At 41.3% G+C, this 21,202-nt stretch overlaps 1 protein-coding gene across 4 annotated transcripts in view; it reads right to left on the reverse strand.

The window, feature by feature from the left end:
• The window catches only part of cfap46 (cilia and flagella associated protein 46), a 188,671-nt gene that overhangs the window by 161,060 nt on the left and 6,409 nt on the right, over nt 1–21,202 (reverse strand). For 3 of the 4 annotated variants that reach the window (XR_013548319.1, XM_078413696.1, XM_078413695.1), the window contains exons 4-9: nt 14,892–14,956; nt 14,222–14,386; nt 12,118–12,241; nt 10,072–10,166; nt 7,943–8,110; nt 3,152–3,251 (exon numbers count right to left, since the gene is read on the reverse strand). Coding sequence is in view for 2 of the 4 variants with exons in the window: in XM_078413696.1 (XP_078269822.1) it covers nt 3,152–3,251; nt 7,943–8,110; nt 10,072–10,166; nt 12,118–12,241; nt 14,222–14,386; nt 14,892–14,956 (717 nt within the window). In the remaining 2 variants the exon portion in view is untranslated. Of the gene's footprint in view, nt 1–3,151; nt 3,252–7,942; nt 8,111–10,071; nt 10,167–12,117; nt 12,242–14,221; nt 14,387–14,891; nt 14,957–21,202 lie in introns of those variants that run through there. The other variant, XM_078413698.1, reaches the window with a different exon arrangement.

A 21,202-nucleotide genomic window follows, 5' to 3' on the forward strand; every position in this document is an offset into this window, starting at 1 on the left:
CTCATGTGATCCACATTTGAAGACATTACTGCCAAATTGTATTTCAACAATCCGTACTGTATCTTTTGTATACACAGACAGTACAGCACATAACAACAAGAACAACATTTTCACCTGCATTATTTGAATGCATAGCATCATAGAATTAAACAGTACAGAAACGGGCCACTGGCCAACCTCATCCACACCATCTGTGATGCTTGCCTATGCCGATCCCCTTTGCCTGCATTAGGTCAGTATTCCTCTGCACCTTTCCTATTCAAGTACCTATCCAAATGCTTTTTAAATGCTGTGATTGTATTTGCCTCTATCACCTTCGCTAGCTGCTCATTGCAGATAACCACTACTTTCTGTGAGCACAATTTACACCTCAGATCTCATTTTAATTTCTCTCTGCACACCTTAAACATTTGCCTTGTCATTCTAGACTCCCCTGTTCAAGGAAAAAAAATTGGACTATCTATCCTATCTATTCCCCTCGTAATTTTATAAACCGCTATGAGGCCACACATCAACCTCCTATGTTCCATTGAGAATAAACCACCTATCTAATCTCTCCTTAAAACAATAGCCTTCCATTCAGAGTAACTGCAGCCCACCGTTCTCTTCTCCATTCCCTCTATTTCCACCACATTCTTAGTGTGGTGTGCTGACCCAGAACTGTTAACAGTACTCCAAGTGTCAACTGGCCAATGTTTTGTACAGCTGCAATGTGAATTCACAACTCTTACATTCATGCAATTTCATCCATCGAATGAGCGCCTGATCCAAGGTATTAATGCAGCTTTCCTGTGGAAACAATTATCCTGCAGCTAACCTAAACTAGCAAGCAACCTGTCCCTACAAATCAGAAGGAAGTACGAAGATAGGGAAAGTCACCTTGTTAGCCCATTATGTATATCATCTTTGCGGTTCTTCACGACCAATTGCCTTTGACTTGCAATAGCTATTCTGATTCATTTCTCCTCCTTTAGAGCGATCTCTCTCGATTCATGTCTTTCATACCAATCTACAGGTATGTGTTATCTTCTCTTGCATGTAAGAGGGAAAGATGTAGGACCATCCATTATTTTGGGGGAATATCCTTATGTGCTGAAAGAATGACAGTGTGGAAAAGATGTGAAATAAGAGTCGAGTGTTTTATTGTCAGATGTCCCGATACGGAACAAGTGCAAACAATACAAGTGTTTGAGTTTGAAGTCCTTATGCTGATTGTTAAAAGTGATGAGTCAGGAAGTATATAGCTGGTGATGAAATTTGATGTGTATTTGATGACCTTGTCAAGGCATACGAGGTCATTAATCCACTTGCAGAACTGTCATTTAGGATGGACACCTTATATTGACTTCATTTGTTATTTTCTCCCTTTGCTATTTAACTTTGTGCCTAAAGGACCTCTGTTCCCCTGCAGCTAGAAAAAATTGCCCGATGGCTGTAGATAAAAAAAATGGAGGTTCTGTATTTGACTGCGTTTGGTGTTTCTTCCATGAAGTAGACAAGACCCATAGAATGACTTTCACCACTCGTTACAAACTAAAAGTATTTCCCCTTTACAAGAAATGGGGACAGCGTGACTCAGTTTCTTGTGGGACTGGGCCAAATGAATTTAGCAAGAGGAGTAAACTTAAATATGCATCTGCACAAACCAAAATTTCTAATACATTAGCTTGAGAACAAAATTATCCTGCACTCTTCATAGTGACAAGAAACTGATGACATGAGGACTGAAACCAATGTACAAGTTACTTTTAGAAATTACATAGTTTTATCAATAAAATCTTCAGGAGTTAATTCATTGATCCCACTTTTCAAAAGTGCAGAACAATGACAAAACGATGGTTGCCACCTTCTGAATCTTTAAGTCAGGCTCACCAATAAAAACAGAAACTAAGGTTGCTGCAGCTCTCCATCTGACAATAATAAACAATTAAATATGTATTTCTCTGATTTACATCTTATAGATTAGGAATTGAAATTGAACTCTTCCCCCTACTGAGCAGAAAATTATCAAGTCCCCAGCATATTTAATTTCTGTGCTTGTGAGGCAAACTTTATCAAACTTGTATAGATAAAGCTTGCCCTGCAAGCATTACTCTGCGTCTATGTAAAAATGTTCTGTCATGTGGAAATTTTATAATTTCAGAAATGATAGCATGTCCAGTAAATATAAAATGATCCTAAAATTATTAATATTAAAAAATCTTACCAATAAAAGTAATAACTATCAGGATATTTCAATTTTATAATAAGTGTAGATTAAAGACTGCTTGTAAGTTTGCATGCCTCAGTTTGCATGGACTCAGAATGTCCATCTTGCAAAACCAGATGAAAGCATTAAGGGCCTGTCTCACTTCGGCGATTTTTAAGGCGACTGCCGGCGACTGTCAAAGTCATAACAGATCGCTGCGACAATGATCACGACAATGCCGAGTCAGGTCGATAAAAGTTACTTTTTTTGTGAAACTAACACCTGGCTAAGAGATTACACCATCTTCAGAAAATCGTGAAATTCCCTCGCTTACCTGACCGTCAAACTGACGCCTCCAATCTACCTGTGAAATGTCCTGACGGTAAATAAATTGTTTAAACAAAACTATCTTCTGGTATCTTCAAATGCCTTTTCTTAATTTAATATTACGTGTTTCTAAATGCATCTGCAACAACCTAGCAAACCGGGGGACAGCATGCGACAGCGCCCGCAATAAGCTACGATACCTGGCGACAAGCCAGCTGTCGCCGAGAAATTTCTATCTAGAAAACTTTTCCACGACGCGCCGAGATCCGCTACGATTCATTGAAGACTCCTCACGATCATGCCCGTGACACCCCGGCGAACGTTCGCCGACAGCCTAGTCGCCGGCAGTCGCCTTAAAATCGCCTAAGTGGGACAGGCCCTTTAGTTCCAATGGGACAATGATTAATTTAGTTATAAAACAGATATTTAGCAGTGGTTGTAACATTAGAAGGAATTTAATGATTAATGGAGCTCAACTTACTTCTCCATAAGTATATGAATGCAAATACTTCAAATACAATTATATACAAATATGGTGAATACACCACTTCAATGATAATGTAACTGATCACACTTTTAAATTATTTTAGTTGAGTATATAGACAGTAATATAAATATTTGCACGTTGTCACTTACTTTTAGCTCATGCATTTTGAGGTCATTAATACAATCTGCTGCCATCTCGGATTGTTTTACTGTTAACGCAAAGTGCGCCAACTCCAACAATAAAGATAACCTGGAGAAAGTAAATCCAGATCGAGAGAACTAGTAAGTTATGCAGGACTATATTATGACAATAGACAATATATTTACATGGATTAGACTGAAATGAAGATTGCGCAATAATAACACCTGATTAATACACTATTAATACACTATTGTGTGGTTAATACACTATTGTATTAATTAATATTTATTATTCCACTATATTAAAGAAAATATTTTGTAAGTTTAAAGTACTAATGCTGATAAAGTATTAAAAGTACTTTCAGCCGGTACAATAAATATCTACGCATGTTTTCCAAAAATGTTATATGTATGCATATGACTTGCCTTTTATATCAATCTTTTTTTTTCAGATATTACAATTTTATCTATTTCTTTATACCTTTAAATAAAGGAGTATAAAAAATAAAATAAATAAACTGTAGACCAGTTTCTTAACATAATTGGTGGGAAAATATTAGAGGCCATTAGAACAACTTTGATAATTTACAGGGTAAATAATAGTCTTATTCCGATCACAGCTACTTGTTTCTTCTCATTGATTCTGTGCAGTGATTTCATTACAACTTTACTCAAATAGGGAGATTTTAAGTCTGCATAAGCGACAATATTCATTCACAATACTAATGATAAGGATCATAATTCTTTCCCAGAATTATCAGGGGCTTTGCAATGAGAAAATGCTACATGCATAATGTTTGGGACAAAGACCCATCATTTATTTAATTTGCCTCTGTACTCCACAATTTGAGATTTGTACAAGAAAAAAATCACATTTGGTTAAAGTGCACATTGTCAGATTTTAATAAAGCCAATTTTTCTACATTTTGGTTTCACCATGTAGAAATTACAGCAGTGTTTAGACATAGTCCCCCAATTTCAGGGCACCATAATGTTTTGGACATAGCAATATCATGTAAATGAAAGTAGTCATGTTTAGTATTTTGTTGCAGATCCTTTGCATGCAATGACTGCTTGTAGTTTGTGATTCATGGACATCACCAGTTGCTGGGTGTCTTCTCTGGTGATGCTCTGCCAGGCCTGTATTGCAGCCAAGCTTGTGCTTGTTTTGGGGGCTAGTCCCCTTCAGTTTTCTCTTCAGCATATAAAAGGCATGCTCAATTGGGTTCAGATCGAGTGATTGACTTGGCCACTCAAGAATTGACCATTTTTTAGCTTTGAAAAACTCCTTTGTTGCTTTAGCAGTATGTTTGGGATGATTGTCTTGCTGTAGAATGAACCGCAGGCCAATGAGTTTTGAGGCATTTGTTTGAACTTAAGCAGGTAGGATGTGTCTATACACTTCAGAGTTCATTATGCTCCTATCATCAGCAGTTGTATCATCAATGAAGATAAGTGAGCCAGTACCTTCAGCAGCCATACATGCCCAGGCCATAACACCCCACCACCGTGTTTCACAGATGAGGTGGTATGCTTTGGATCTTGGGCAGTTCCTTCTCTCCTCCATACTTTGCTCTTGCCATCACTCTGATATGTTAATCTTCGTCTCATCTGTCCACAAGACCTTTTTCCGAAACTGTGGTTGCTTTTTTTAAGTATTTCCTGGCAAACTGTAACCTGGCCATCCTATTTTAGCTAACCAGTGGTTTGCATCTTGCAGTGTAGCCTCTATATTTCTGTTCATGAAGTCTTCTGCGGACAATGGTCATTGACAAATCCACACCTGACTCCTGAAGAGTGCTTCTGATCTGTCGGACAGGTGTTTGGGGGTTTTCCTTTTTTTTGAGAGAATTCTTCTGTCATCATCTGTGGAGGTCTTCCTTAGCCTGCCAGTCCCTTTGTGATTAGTAAGCTCACCAGTGCTCTCTTTCTTCTTAATGATGTTCCAAACAGAAGATTTTGGTAAGCCTAAGATTTGGCTGATGTCTCTAACTGTTTTATTCTTGTTTCTCAGTCTCACCATGGCTTCTTTGACTTTTATTGGCACAACTTTGGTCCTCATGTTGATAAACAGTAGTAAAAGTTTCCAAGGGTGATGGAAAGACTCGAGGAAAGACTAGGTGCTGAGAGCTCTCTTATACCTGCATTAAGGAGCCAATTAAACACATCTGAGCAATTACAAGCACCTGTGAAACCATGTGGCCCAAACATTTATGGTGCCCTGAAATGGGGGGACTATGTATAAACACAGCTGGAGTTTCTACATGGTGAAGTCAAAATACCCTTTAATAAAATCTGACAATGTGCACTTCAACCCACATGTGATTTTTTTAAAATTACAAAACTCAAATTATGGAGTACAGAGGCAAATAAATAAATGATGGCTCTTTGTCCCAAACATTATGAAGGCCACTGTCGCTCAGATAATGCAACTACAGTCTATCTTGAAACAAATTTAAGATATTGCCCTTTGAACTATTGCCAATTTGGATCTGACAAGAGTTTCAATAAGATGGATGATGTACAAGTTATCTGACGGTGCTATCTACTGCCTTGACCCTCTTTGTCAAATAAGTTCTTCCATAAGCATTCTGAGTGTTTTATTCATTTCAGCAGAGGATTAACTTCAGCGGATTGTCAGCAAAGTCAAATTCTAGTTCTTCAATGCTGATCAATTTCAACAATTGTCTGCCACTATTTCTCAAATCATGGATTCAATTACGGAAATGCATCCTCTTCTATGTTCTTCTTCTCCAGGGATTGTCACCTTGTCGTGCTGGAGAAGCTGGTGTGGTCGTGAGATCCTGAGAGTGAAACCGCCTGGAGCTACGCTCCTGGTAGGGTCACCCATGGCGGTAAGGTCGATGGGGAGGTTCCTGACAAAGAGCAAGACGTCAACGGTGGAACACGCAGAGGATGATGGCTGACTTTAGTAGAGCGTCACCACGGCTGGGAAGGCGGATGAAGGCTGCAGCAGAAAAGGGTCCCCGGTCGTCTTGGATTCCATGCCATTGGATCCTGGCCCAGATCTGTCAAGGACCGTGTGGTGGTTGTCTGTGCACCGGTCTCCACACGTTAAACAAAGTCACGCACATGCATCTTCCCGAAGGACAGTTACACTCTCTTCCCGCCGATAATCAATAATCTTCCACAAACTTCAACTTTGGTAGGATTTGGCTTTTCCTAGACTCACTGTAGGAACCATTTTACATTTATTAGTTATTTTTGCATATTATTATATTAATTTGTATCCTGCTGTATTTTTGGACACCAAAGGGTTAATATTATGCTTACGCATACCACTGGGTGGTGCCATGGGGGGGCTAGATCCTGAGTATAACTTGCTTAACATATACGTAATGCTTTAGTGTGACAACAAAGAAACCTGTTGACAATAAGGTCAGCAAGAAGAACCTTAATTATAGAACCTTGCTAAAATAATAAGATTTTAGTAAGTCATAAATTATGTAGGAATGACGATAGGATATTAGATTTTTACCAATAACACTACAAGTTAACAATGAGTCAATGACAAGAGATATGTCAAAATATTTTATTGCAACTTCAAATAAACGTCAAACTACTACACCGTGAAGATCTCTCCGTTGTTATTTGCGTAAGAAGGTATCTGCTCCCGTGTCTACGTGAAAGGGTAAGCTGCTTTTTGTGCTTTATAAGGAAGACAGGAAGCCAGCCGTTACACTCACATTAGGTCTCTTTATTCTTAACTCCCCATCCTTTCAACCTGGTTTCAGCTAATATCCTTACCTTTCTTGCTTTTGTTTTAACATTAATTTTATTTGTTTATAAATTTGTCAAATAGTCATTTGAAGCATTCCTTTGAAAACTCTCATTTCAAAAGAAGTTCCTGGTAGGAACTACAAACTAGGAATTACAGACTTAATATGTAGGTCAGTGTATTTTCTTTCCCATGTGGGTGTTAACACTAAATCACTGCTACTCCACCCTTAAGTACACCCATCCATGTTCTCCAGAGATGCTGCTGTGCTGAGTTGCTGACCTGCTCCAGCACTTTGTCTGTTTTCTTTTTAACCAACATGCATAGTTCCTTGTTTCTCAGTCATTACGTTTTGTCGTGGTGGATGGCTCCAACTTACTTGTTTTCAAAGGCCACTCAAGGATTAATCTGTGCAGCTATGTTTGGTTTTAGCAATTCAGCACCACTCAACATTGCCAGCAAAATTAATTCTTTTGAATTCTGGCTCACATCTCTAGATTAGTAGTCAAATAATTTCAACTTTACACCTCCCTCTGTGACTGTTTTGGGTGAAGCAAAATTATAAGGGTCTAGTGCAAGAGTCCAGTAAAATTCATTTAACCAGGCTAATCTGGTTTTGCATGGATTGCTACACAGGAAGTTACAACTTCATGAGAAGAGGCAGGGAAACATGTTCCCAATGTTGGGGGAGTCCAGAACAAGGGGCCACAGTTTAAGAATAAGGGGTAGGCCATTTAGAACTGAGATGAGGAAAAACTTTTTCAGTCAGGGAGTTGTGAATCTATGGAATTCTCTGCCTCAGAAGGCAATGGAGGCCAATTCTCTGAATGCATTCAAGAGAGAGCTAGATAGAGCTCTTAAGGGTAGCGGAGTCAGGGGGTATGGGGAGAAGGCAGGAACAGGGTACTGATTGAGAATGATCAGCCATGATCACATTGAATGGCGGTGCTGGCTCGAAGGGCCGAATGGCCTCCTCCTGCACCTATTGTCTATTGTCTAAAAGTACAGAAATTTGTGTAATGACAAAAGTACCGGCATCTCGTCAATGTTACCAAACGCACCTTTCATGTTCAGCCAACTGGGAAGTTGGTTGGGCAGTAGATGATTGGACACGAAATGCTGACGGACCATCTGAACCTGTTGAGGCTGCTTCACGTGATCTTACGAGTTGACATACATGAATCAACTGAGCTGCAAGGTTTTGTGATAACTCCTTATCTTTCAATTTACTAAAATTACAAAGTCAGATATTAGTTACTGAATTTTCAAACTGTGCAAATCTTTGCTCTTTTAATAATAATAATAATAATGCATTTTATTTATATAGCGCTTTTCATATACTCAAAGATGCTTTACAGAGATTTTGAGAACATAGGGAAATGAATAAATAGATAAATAAGTAAATAAATAAATGAACAGAGAAAGGAGACAGAAGGTGAGGTGACCTTCAGTGGTTGAAGGCAGTACTGAACAGGTGAGACTTCAGCGATGTTTTGAATGTGGTGAGTGTGGAGGAGTCTCTAACGGTTTGGGGTAGTGAGTTCCATAGGGTGGGAGCAGCGATGGAGAAAGCCCTGTCCCCCCAGGATCTGAGTTTGGTCCGGATGTGGGGGGATAGGAGATTGGCAGCGGCAGAGCGGAGGGTGCAGGTGGGAGTGTGCCTGTGGAGGAGGTCGGTCAGGTAGGATGGGGCCAGGTTATGGAGGGCTTTGTAGGTTATGAGGAGGATTTTGTACTGGATTCTCTGGGGGATGGGGAGCCAGTGGAGTTTATAAAGGACGGGGGTGATATGGTCACGGATCGAGGTGTGTGTGAGTAGACGGGCAGCGGAGTTTTGAATGTATTGAAGTTTATTGATGATTTTTGAGGGTGCGCCATAGAGGAGGCTGTTGCAGTAGTCCAGACGGGAGGTGATGAAGGCGTGGATGAGGGTTTCTGCAGCTGTGGAGGAGAGGGATGGACGGAGACGGGCAATGTTTTTGAGGTGGAAGAAGGCTGTCTTTGTGATGTGTTTGATGTGTTTGTCGAAGGAGAGGGTTTGATCAAGGATGATTCCAAGATTCCGGATGTGAGGTGAGGTGGATACTGGGAGACAACAATTTGAACAATTGTGCAACAGAGTAAATACCAAGGCGTGAACTTTATAAAGCACCTCAAGCAGCATGAATATTAAACATTTTCTCTGAATTATTTGTGTTGTGCCATTACAGTATAAGTTTACACAGTCAGTGCCCAGTAGAATGTAAAGCTTGCACGTCCCCTATTTAAAAAAACAATTTTTTGACCAGCATTAATTGTGCACACTCAATTGCCCCTGAGAAATTGGTACTGAACTACCTTCTCCAAATACATGCTACAATGCGATGGTTATGTTTCTATGAAACTCCACGGTGTAGAAAATAGCATTATAAAAACTATTGATTCAATGGGGAAAATGTGGTTACATATATTAGAGCATTTCAGATTTGTAATAACAAAGATATTTTTTCTACTGAATTTTCAATTTTTTTATTTTTTAATAACTTTGTGTTTATTTTTGCTACTGCAAGCTAAAAATACTAAGAGCGGTATGTTACACTCTTTTAGTAAAGCATCATTACACAAGTGCCAATAGAAGCGATCACATACAAATTTCAATGGTCACCCACACTGAAAGAAGCAATGTGTAATTAACAGACTATGGTGTCTGATTACACTGCAGCAGTTCCATGGAAATAGTTTCCCCCCAGATTAATTTTCCCAAGACAGCTTTTTTCCTGTATGTTAATTTGTAAAGTAACTTTTAAGTAGTTCTTTCAATTCTGACAGAAATCGTCTTTTAAAATCAATTTTGCCCACTTAATACAAATAGTGTTCCCTTATACATCAAACGTGTTATATCCAATTTGCATTATGAAAATATTGTGAATCTATGGAATTCTTTGCCACAGAAGGCTGTGGAGGTCGTCAGTGGATATTTTTAAGGCAGAGATATATAGATTTTTGATTAGTACAGGTGTCAGAGGATGTGGGGAGAAGTCAGGAGAATGCAGTTAGGAGGGAGAGATAGATCAGCCATGATTGAATGGTGGAGTAGACTTGAAGGGCCAAATGGCCTTATTCTACTCCTATCCCTTATGACTTATAGCAGAACTTCTGTATTTTGTTTCATGGTGGAAAATAAATCAGCTAGGCTAAATTAGATACTTACGATTTCAACCTCTGAATCTTGAAAATTGCCATGAGATAGATGGATTCTTTCACTTCTTTACTCAATGTGTTAAAATCCACTAGGGCATATAAAACCTAAAGTCCAACAGGCCAGTTTAAACAGATATTCTCAGAAGTAACAAATTAATAAAGACGATATTTAGACTCAGTATTTTCATGCTGAAGAAAGAAATCTCACCAATAGAATTCTGCAAACTCTTTATCTCTAAGTCATGCTTCAACACAATCATTCAACAGAAACATAGAATTGTTTACTTCAGTGCAAACGATTATATAAACAAAAATGCAGACCTAATTCCTTAACAAATGTTCCATGGAGTACTTTGCAGTGTCTTATAATTTTCCAGAAATGGAATGAATCTGGGAAGAAATTAATCATGTTTCCATCATAATATGTGAGTACCGTCTAAGTTTGGTCTCCCATAGGTCATTCCTAAAATTTGTGATATGACCTGATCACAACAGCAGGTTCCAGACATCATCAACGATGTAGCATTATATGTCCTTTATCTGTATCTTTAGGAGTCTCCAGCATCAGCTAAGGTCATTGGGAGTGATTGAAGCCATAAATGTATTTTAAAAAGGAAATGCTCGTTCCTTAAGCAGCTGCCGGGAATTATTCTTCAGGCTTTAGATAAATGAAGGCAAAGGAAAACAGGTACAAAAGGAACCATCTCAGTTCTCAACCCTAGCTCTGAACATCGACAAAAATTAGAAAGGAGGAGAAAGGTCATCTATGACCAGAAAGTCAGCAATTTGCATATAGGGCCAATAGATCGGTGGACGACGCAGTCAATCTAGGCCTGCACTTCATCCTCCAGCACCTAGACCGCAAGGGGACCTATGCCAGGATTCTGTTTGTGGACTTTAGCTCTGCCTTTAACACCATTGTGCCAGAGCTACTACACTACAAACTCTCCCAGTTGACTGTGCCTGAACTCTTCTCTCAGTGGATCACCAACTTACTGAAGGATAGGAAGCAGCATGTGAGGCTGGGAAAGCACATCTCAGACCCGCAGACCCTCAGCATAGGAGCACCGCGAGGCTGCGTACTCTCCCCTCTCCTTTACTCTCTCTACACCAACGACTGCACCTCCACAGACTCCTCTGTCAAGCTCCTCAAGTTTGCGGATGACACTACCCTGATTGGGCTGATCCAGGATGGGGAGGAATCTGCCTACAGAGGGGAAGTGACACAGCTGGCGTCCTGGTGTCATCGCAACAACCTGAAGCTCAATGCTTTCAAGACAGTGGAACTAATTGTAGACTTTCGAAGAGATCCCCCTCCCACCACTCACCATCAACAACATCATAATCACATCTGTGGAGTCATTTAAGTTCCTTGGAACCATCATCTCCAGGGAGCTTAAATGGTGGGCCACCATCGAGTCCACAGTCAAAAAGGCCCAACAGAGGATGTACTTCCTGCGGCAACTGAAGAAACACAATCTGCCACAGGCAATGATGGTCCAATTCTATACTGCTATCATTGAGTCCGTCCTCACCTTCTACACCATGGTCTGGTTTGGCTCAGCCACCAAGCACGACATCCGGAAGCTGCAACGGATCGTTCGCACAGCTGAGAAGGTTGTTGGCTGCAACCTTCCCCCCATTGACGAACTGTACACTGCAAGGGCCAGGAAGCGAGTGGGCAAGATCATCTCTGACCCCTCTCACCCTGGCCACAAACTGTTCGAAGCACTTCCCTCTGGAAGGCGACTCCGGACTGTCAAAGCAGCCACAGCCAGACATAAAAACAGCTTTTTTCCACGAGTGATAGTTCTACTCAATAACTAAAGTCTGCAGTCTCTTTTTTGCCCTGATTTATTTTCACCCGCATATTTAGACCGTAATGGTGTATCCTTATTGTTTTGATGTGGTTATGCTTTATTCTTAATTGTTAACTGTATGTTTGTGTTGTCATTTGTGAGCGGAGCATTTGGGGGCAAGGCATATTCCTTGTATATGCATACTTGGCCAATAAACTTATTCATTCATTCATTCATTCATTCATTCATTCATTTACCTGAATAGAAAATATCTTTGGGTACAAATGTGGAACGTTCATTTTAATAAAGCTTGCTGCAGATTGTGAAAAGGGCATTGCATCTTGTACTCTCCCATCATCCAAATAACTATGAATTAGTGTTCTGAAAAATAAATTAGGAATATCTGGATCCTTTTGTTAGAAAATATAATGGGGCATATTGAGCAATATTTGTTTTGAATCTAAATAATTATTTTAAATCTAAAACCTTGCTTTGACACTAATTCCCCTAGCCTAAACACTAATTCCCCTAGTTCACTGTTCATAAGTAGTGTACATAAGCTTACATTTTCCTTACTCTAGTCCAAGACACCAGGATCTATCATAGGTTACCAATCACTGCCAGAGTTGACATCAATGAAGCCAGCACCAAATGACAATCGAACATGACAGTTTCATATCCCTCAGTAACACAGAGTAACAACTTTGATGTCTAAACTAGTAGAAGAGTCATAGGCATCATCTCCCAGCATTGGATCACCAAAACAATTGTACTTCCAAGGATGCGCTCAGTCACATACACTGATGAGCCAAAACATTATGACCACCTGCCTAATATGCTGTTGGTCCTCCGCGTGCCACCAAATCAGCACCGACCCGCCGAGGCATGGACTCTACAAGACCCCTGAAAGTGTCCTGTGGTATCTGGCACCAAAACATTAGCAGCAGATCCTTCAAGTCCAGTAGGTTGCGAGGTGGAGCCACCGTGGATCGGACTTGTCGATCCAGCACATCCCACAGATGCTCAAATGGATTGAGATCTGGAGAATTTGGAGGCCAGGGCAACACCGTGAACACTTCATCATGTTTCTCAAACCATTCCCGAACAATGTGTGGTGTGGCAGGGCGCATTATCCTGCTGAAAGAGGCCACTGCCATCAGGAATACCATTGCCATGAGGGGTGTACCTGGTCTGCAACGATGTTTAGGTAGGTGACACGTGTCAAATTGATGTCCACGTGAATGGCCGGACCCAGGGTTTCCCAGCTGAACATTGCCCAGAGCATCACACTCCCTCCACCGGCTTATCGTCTTCCCACAGTGCATCCTGGTTCCATCACTTCCCCAGGTAAACGGCGCACACGTACACAGCCATCCACGTGATCTAAAATAAAACGGGACTCATCGGACCAGGCGACCTTCTTCCACTGCTCCAAGGTTCAGTTCCGACGCTCGCGTGCCCAATGTAGGTGCTTTCGATGGTGGACAGGGGTCATCATGGGCACTCTGACCAGTCTGTGGCTACACAGCCCCATACGCAGTAGGGTGCGATGCACTGTGTATTGTGACACATTCCTCCCATGACCACTATTTAAAAAATTTTGTGACTTGTGCCTCAGTAGACCTTCTGTCGGTTCGGACCAGACGGGATAGCTTACGTTGCCCTCGGACATCGATGAGCCTTGGGTGCCCAACACCCTGTCGCCGGTTTGTGGTTTGTCCCTCCTCGGACCACAGTCGGTAGGTACTCACCACTGCTGACCGGGAGCACCCCACAAGCCTTGCCGTTTCAGAGATGCTCTAACCCAGTCGTCTGGCCATAACAGTTTGGCCCTTGTCAAAGTCACTCAGGTCTTTACTCCTGCCCATTTCTCCTGCATCCAACGCATCAACTTCAAGAACTGACTATTCACCTGCTGCTTAATATATCCCACCCCTTGACAGGTGCCATTGTAACAAGATAATCAATGTTATTCACTTCACCTGTGAGTGGACATAATGTTTTGGCTCATCGGTGTATCAGCTAACTGTTAACTTACTGGACTCAAATGGTTCCTTGAGTTGGGTTTAAATCCCACTGTTACAACTGGGGTATTTAAATTTAAAGTAATAAAATAAATTGTAATCAATAAACCAATGGAACACTAGTAATCATGAAACTACTGGATCTCTAATTTCAAGCCCATGCATAAAAGCCATACTTTTCTTTTATTAAAAGCAAGTATAAAAGTTATATAAAAGCAAAACTTCTCTTTTATTAAAAGTCAATGCCAGAGATATTCTTCCTACAATAATAAAGTTATGTTTTTTTCTGTTTGCTAATGCATTTTGCAGTTAAATACATAGAAAATAAATAACTTACATCATTAATTGTGCCCTCCATTCATAATCCAAATCTTTAGCATTTTCCAATGCTTTTATTACTTCAGAAAGGCTTGCGATCACATGGGTATAGAAGCCTGGTTTTAAAAATAGTCTTACTATCTTCCAATATATGACAGATGCATTGTAAATTAGAAAATAGTATCTGTAAAAGAAGTGTAAGAAAATAACTGTAGATGCTGGTACAAATCGAAGGTATTTATTCACAAAATGCTGGAGTAACTCAGCAGGTCAGGCAGTAACTCAGGAGAGGAATGGGTGACGTTTCGAGTCAGTCTGAAGAAGGGTCTCGACCCGTAACATCACCCATTCCTTCTCTCCTGAGATGCTGCCTGACATGCTGAGTTACTCCAGCATTGTCTGTAAAAGAAGTAATCGTTTCCACATTGACAATCTAGCTATTTAGAATAGGTCACCCAGCTTATCAAAATAAGTTTAGATTACATTATTTTTCCAATTTTATTTCAGTTTTTGTTTCTTTAAACCCAGATAAAATACATCAGCAATGTAGGAGAAATTTACATTTGGATTCCTTTAGCTTTAGATTCCTTTATTTTGAGATAATATTATCGGTTTTGTACAACTTAATGACTATTTTTAGTACAATTATAAATGAAACATATTCAATAGGTACTCCAATACCATTGTACCTGCTTTCCTTGCTTGCATTTTTTATGGTCTCCAGAATGTACCGTAAAGCTTTATTTAAGCCATTCTGTAAGCAGAAGCATGCAGTTAGTTTTTTTCAAGAAAAGGAATATAGACACAGAAAAAGAACTTGCTTCCCCATGCATTTACATCACTCCAATTATATAAACCCTTAAGCACAGAAAGAAAAAAATGTTGGAAGTACGCAAAACTGTTATCTCATAAATAAGAAACAGATAAAACTTAATCAGCCACTCATGAATTTCCTAAATATTTGCATATTTTCAAATTGTGTCTGCAGTATTAAGGGCAGTCAACACAGCCCTTAAGTTTGAAAATGTTCACCACAGGTTTATAACCACTATTCAAGCCTTTTACACATAACTTGCAACCATAAAATAACATTCAAATTAATTCCTTGTAATTGAAATAAACCTTCGAGTGAATTTTAAACCTCACCCAACTACTAGTATAGAGAAGATAAATCTTCAACAACTCTCAAATCGAAACCCAAACTTTCTCCATCCCACCAAACGAAAGAGCAGGTGTGGGTTGGCTAACTATTTTGATAAGCCTGGGAACCTCAGATGTAATCATTTTCATAGGTTTAACTGTGGTCTTCAGATATGCAGCAGCTCAGGAGATGAATGTCAAACTTGGAGGAGGAGATAAGCGATCTTACAACACTGTTTATAGTCCATGATGTGAAGAGGTGCTTCCTAGCATCCAGTCCTCCAGTCTCCTAATCTTACCTTTCCTTGGATCAGATTCCCCGGTATACAAGTACCTCCCATAGGGATTGGAAATATCACACCCCAACACTAAGCATCCATTGCCTTATTTAATAGCTTGAGCTGACCAAAAGCTGAAAAAAAATCATAGTTATTTTTACTTTGATTTATATTTAAAAGATCGATATCAGCTTCACATCAGCATAAATGGGTAGTATGATCAAGAAGTAGTTAGACTGTTCGAAGTTCCCTTTGTGCAGACAAAAGGATTTTTTTCTGACCTACAGTAAGACACAGAATGTTGAAATAACCCAGAGGGTTAGGAAACATCTGTGTAATGTCTTGGCTTGAGACCTTGCTATAGGACTAAGGGGGAAGAGGAAAGAGTGCCAGTTTAGGTACGTTTGATGTAGGAGTGGGCCCAAGAATGCTAGGTTATGGGTGGAATCACATGAATGTGGGGAATGATAGGCAAAACAAACCTGGTGGGGAGGGGGAGAAAGGAATATGAAAGGTGGACAAAGGGAAAATAAAACCAAGGTAGACAGTGGGGATATAGAGTAGAATACAGAGTGTGTAGAATCATAAAGCCATAACGTCATATACATGAAACAGATTCTTCAGTCCAACTAATCTATGACTTCTCTAACTTCAAATAGCTTGAACATTGTCTTCTCTAACTTCAAATAGCTGAACATTGATTTCTCTAACATCAGATAACCCTTGCTTTCCCTCTCTATCCCCTCCCCCTTCCCAGTTCTCCCACCAGTCCTACTGTCTCCGACTACATTCTATCTCTGTCCCGCCCCTCCCCGACAACAGTCTGAAGAAGTGCATTCAAGAGAGAACTAGATAGAGCTCTTAAGGATAGCGGAGTCAGGGGGTATGGGGAGAAGGCAGGAATGGGGTACTGATTGAGAATGATCAGCCATGATCACATTGAATGGTGGTGCTGGCTCGAAGGGCCGAATGGCCTACTCCTGCACCTATTGTCTATTGTCTATTGTCTCGACTCGAAACGTCACCCATTCCTTCTCGCCAGAGATGCTGCCTGGCCCACTGAGTTACTCCAGCATTTTGTGTCAACCTTCGATTTAAACCAGCATCTGCAGTTCTTTCTTGTACATAATCTATGCCAACCATGATACCTCATCTAAGCTAGTCCCATTTGGCCAATATCCCTCCAACTAACCTGAAATTGGAAAATCCAATATTTATACATTGACCAAACAGAATATGAAATATTGTTCTTTCCTTTGCATATTGCCTGACTGGAGCCAGGGAGAAGGCCAAGAATAGGCAGGCCATTGTAGTAGTGGGAAGGGGAGTTGGAATGACATGCAACCAGTAGCATGTGACTGCAGTGAGATGGTGACTGCAGACAGAGTGCAGATGCTCCACAATACAGTCATCTTGTCCAGCTTGGTTTCTCCAGTGCAGAAGATGTAGAAGTATGAAATCAGAAGGGCAAAAAGAGGCCAGGAGATAGCTCTGTCAGATAGCATTAAGGACAACCCCAAGATATTTGATAAATACATAAGGGGGGAAAGGATAACCAGAGAGAGAGTGGGACCCCTCTGTAATCAAAGTGGTCAACTCTATGTGGAGCCACAGGAGATGGGCAAGGTCCTCAATGTGTATTTCTCCTCTGTATTGATCGAGGAGAAAGACAGGAGGACAGAGGAACTTGGGGCAGTCAATGGAAGTGGGTTGAAAGTTTCTAGAGAGTATTCCGAGGAAGAGGATATGCAGGCATTTAGATGGACAAGGGCTGATTCGGGATAGTCAGCATGGTTTTGTACATGGGTGGTCGTGTCTCACAAATCTGATTGAGTTTTTTGAAGACGTTACCAAAAAGATCGATGAGGGCAGAGCTGTAGATGTTGTATATATGGACGTCAGTAAAGAATTCAATAAGGTTCCTCGTGGTAGGCTGCTCTGGAAGGTTAGATCGCATGGGATCCAAGGAGAGATAGCTGAATCAGTGAGATTTTGTTGCTGTAATACGTTATTTTTCTCCAAGGCTGAAGAATGAAATGTTTCCAATTTGGACACCCTAATTCAGCAATACTCCAAAGCCAGTCGCAGCAATCCAAATAGAGAACAAGTATGGAACAGGATTTTTGATTTCTATCCAAAGATATGCCTTTAATGGACAAATCAATTAATTCCTCCAGCAACAAGATTCAATGATACTTTATTGCCACATGCACCTAGGTTCAGTGAAATGCTTTATTTTGCAAACAACCCAGTAAAATCATATAGCAGACCTCACCCACGCAGTATACAAGTGTCACCACTTTTTAGTGCCGACAATGTTACAAAGGTTCACCGAACAGTCCTGTTTACTGCCTGCCACCACATGTGGCAGCACCCCACAACCCCCTCACGCGCATGGCCCCTATCATTCTTGGTCCCACTGGGTCCCCTCTTTGTTCTGGGTGCCCCCCCCTCGCTCTCGGACGGCCCTCCTCGCTCTTTGCAAACTCTCCAATGGCCCCCCTCACTCTCCGACTGCCTTTCTCGCTCTCTGACGGCCTTCCTCGCTGTCTGACAACACCCCGACAGCTCTCCTTGCTCTCCGACACCAAACCTTCCAGTTTTAGATTCCTCAACCATGGAGTAAAAACCAAGACCTAGTCTGTCGCCCTCTTGATTTTATGTACCTCTGGAAGGTCACCCCTTAGCTTCCTACATTCCAGGGAAAAAAGACCCAATCTCTCCTTATAACTCAAACCGAGTAACATCCTTCCAAATTTTTTTTGCATCCTTTCCAGCTTAATGACATCCTTCCAAAAGCAGACCTTAGGCTTTATCATTACACTGTACAACTGTAAAACAACATCCCAACTCCTGTAATCAATACATGACCAATGCCAATGCAAGCATGCCAAATGTCTCTTCACCAAACTGTCTACCTGCACTGCCAGATGTATTGATCTACTAAACGACCCATGGACCCGTTGGGTCCAAACCTTTCCTGCATTGGTCTAGCACCCTCCCCTCCCCCACTCCAAAAGTGCACAGCAAGATCCCAGGGTATATCCGAGGCTGTGGCAGCCGGAGAGTCTCCCCGGGGCCGGGAGTGGGCGAGATGGGAGAGGAAAAGGGAGAGGGAGCCACTCACCCTGGCCCCGGGCGTCTATCGCGGCGGCCAGCAGCAGGAGAGCAGCCGCAAGGCGCCGCCCCAATGTCCGTCCTGCCGACGGCCGTCTTCCTTGATCTTCTCTAAACGACCCGTGGCCCAGTTGGGTTCCGTTGGCCCCAGGCGGCCATCACGGCGGCCAGTAGCAGGAGAGCGGCCGCAAGGCGCTGCCCCATGTCCGTCCTGCCGGCGGCCATCTTTTTTGACCTTCTCTCTGCCGCCGCGCTGCACCATGGGAGGAAGGTCAGGCACGGGGCACGCCGGGACAGGTACCGGTCCTCCCGGCACTGCTGCGCCGGCGCGCCGCTGCCGGGCCCGGCAACCCTCCCCCATTGTGACGCCGTATTAGATCAAAATGGCAATCTCATATACACCCGTTGGGTTCCCATTGTGACGGCTAACACGGAAGTATTAGATAAAAATGACTTGTCCCATTCACAGTATAAAGTTTATGAAGTGAATTACTTTTAAAGTATAACAAAACTTGATACTGCACACCACAAGCAAATGGTGAGTAAGGTAGCCCTAAAATTGTTGCGCTATCGTGTACCGTTTTGGCTATATTTCGGGAACATACATACATACATACAAGATGACAGGTTTGGTAATACATAGATGTTTCTGCACCCCTAGGTCTCTCTGTTCTCCAACACTCTTCAGGGTTATTGTGCAAGTGATTTCATGGTTTGTTCCACCAAAATGCAATGTAGGAGCCATTTTGTGTTTATTAGTTATTTTTGCATATCATTATATTACCTTGTATCCTGCTGTATATTGGACACGAAGAGGTTAATGCTGTGCTTACATATGGGCTGGGCGAAACCAGAGAACGGGCAGTTTCAACGTGTTATGCCAGTTGAAGCCAAGAAGGGGCGGATAGTAGTCTAGCCAAACGAACCCGCAGCCAAGATTTAATCGGTTGTAGATCTTACTGACGAGAAGATTAGTAGGAACTCCTCGCAGAAGATAGATCTGGCGGTTCATATCAATTGCATAGATTGGGGTAGGATATAAATTTTTACCAAGCGAATCAATAACAAGTCGATGACAGGAGATATGCCAATATGTTATATTGCGATTTCAAATAAAGACGACTACCTAATTCAAACGTCGTGGAGGTCTCTGTTATTGTGATTACTTGCGTCATTAAACTTATCGTTTCACCTAATCTGTGTAAGCGGCAGCTTGGGAGCTAATTTGATAGACGAGAAGCTGGCCGCTGTATGCAACATTTCACCTTTATCGGAATTAATCTCCATCTGTCATTCTTCAGCCTATTGGCCCAGTTCATCAAGATCCTGTTGTAATGTTAGATAATATTCTTCACTTACAGATAATATCTTTATACCAACAATTTTAGCGTAAGCCCTCAACTTAAAAACAATGCCACCTACATTCACAAGGAAATGTTAATATGAGTTACGATCAATGGAATTAGCACCGATCTCTGTGGCAAACCACTTGACACAGGCCTCTTTGAAAATCAATCTTTTACCAAAATCCACCAACCTATTTTGTGACCAATTCGTCTGATCTGCAGCTGAAAAGTTACAAGAACTTGTCAATTAACTTTAGATATTCCTCATTATTATTGATGGCCCCGTAGCAGAAGCGTCCACGTCGTGGGGCTGGAAACTGGAAGTGTCCTGAGCTAATTCTGCTACCACCATCGCCTATTGCAACAAGTGAAGGCTCCCACTGATTGTCGCCGGAAGCTTGCGTCCTTTTCAGGACGGACGATGACAGCGATGTCAACATTTGAAACATGGATGATGGACACAAACGAAGAAGGTTATTATTGATGAAGAGATCATTAGTTTTTTGGAGATACTTCATATTTCCAAATGCAAATCATGAGCTATTTTTATGGCCTGGGTTTCATTTATATGGATTGAAAAGCTGTTGTATTTACATTGATGCCTTGCTGCAACTTATAAGTTATGTGCACATCAACCAAATGCACAGAAAAGCATTAACCATTATACATGGCCTTTTTTGACCTAAAAAAAAGCATTGTCTTGATCAACTGCGAGGGTCAGTGGACCAACTACTTTCATTTTAGCTGCTAAATAATTGAGAAGTTATATCTGCTACTCCTTTACATGCAAGCCGGATCGATGCAATGAATTCACATTGAGACAGTCTCAATTCACACTGATATCAACCTAGGCTGAGTCTTCACTGCCAACACTTTCCGCAACCTTACTTGTCGCAATGCTGCACTTTAACACAAATTAATTTGCCACTGAAGTGGAGTTAATTTACAAATTATTGATATTCTTGATATTATTGCTATTGAGGGCGTGCAGCGTAGGTTTACTAGGTTAATTCCCAAAATGGCAGGACTGTCGTATGTTGAAAGACTGAAGCGACTAGGCTTGTATACACTGGAGTTTAGAAGGATGAGAGGGGATCTTATTGAAACATATAAGATTAT

Source organism: Rhinoraja longicauda, chromosome 16, assembly GCF_053455715.1.
Source record: "Rhinoraja longicauda isolate Sanriku21f chromosome 16, sRhiLon1.1, whole genome shotgun sequence".
Classification (NCBI taxonomy): Eukaryota; Metazoa; Chordata; class Chondrichthyes; order Rajiformes; family Arhynchobatidae; genus Rhinoraja; species Rhinoraja longicauda.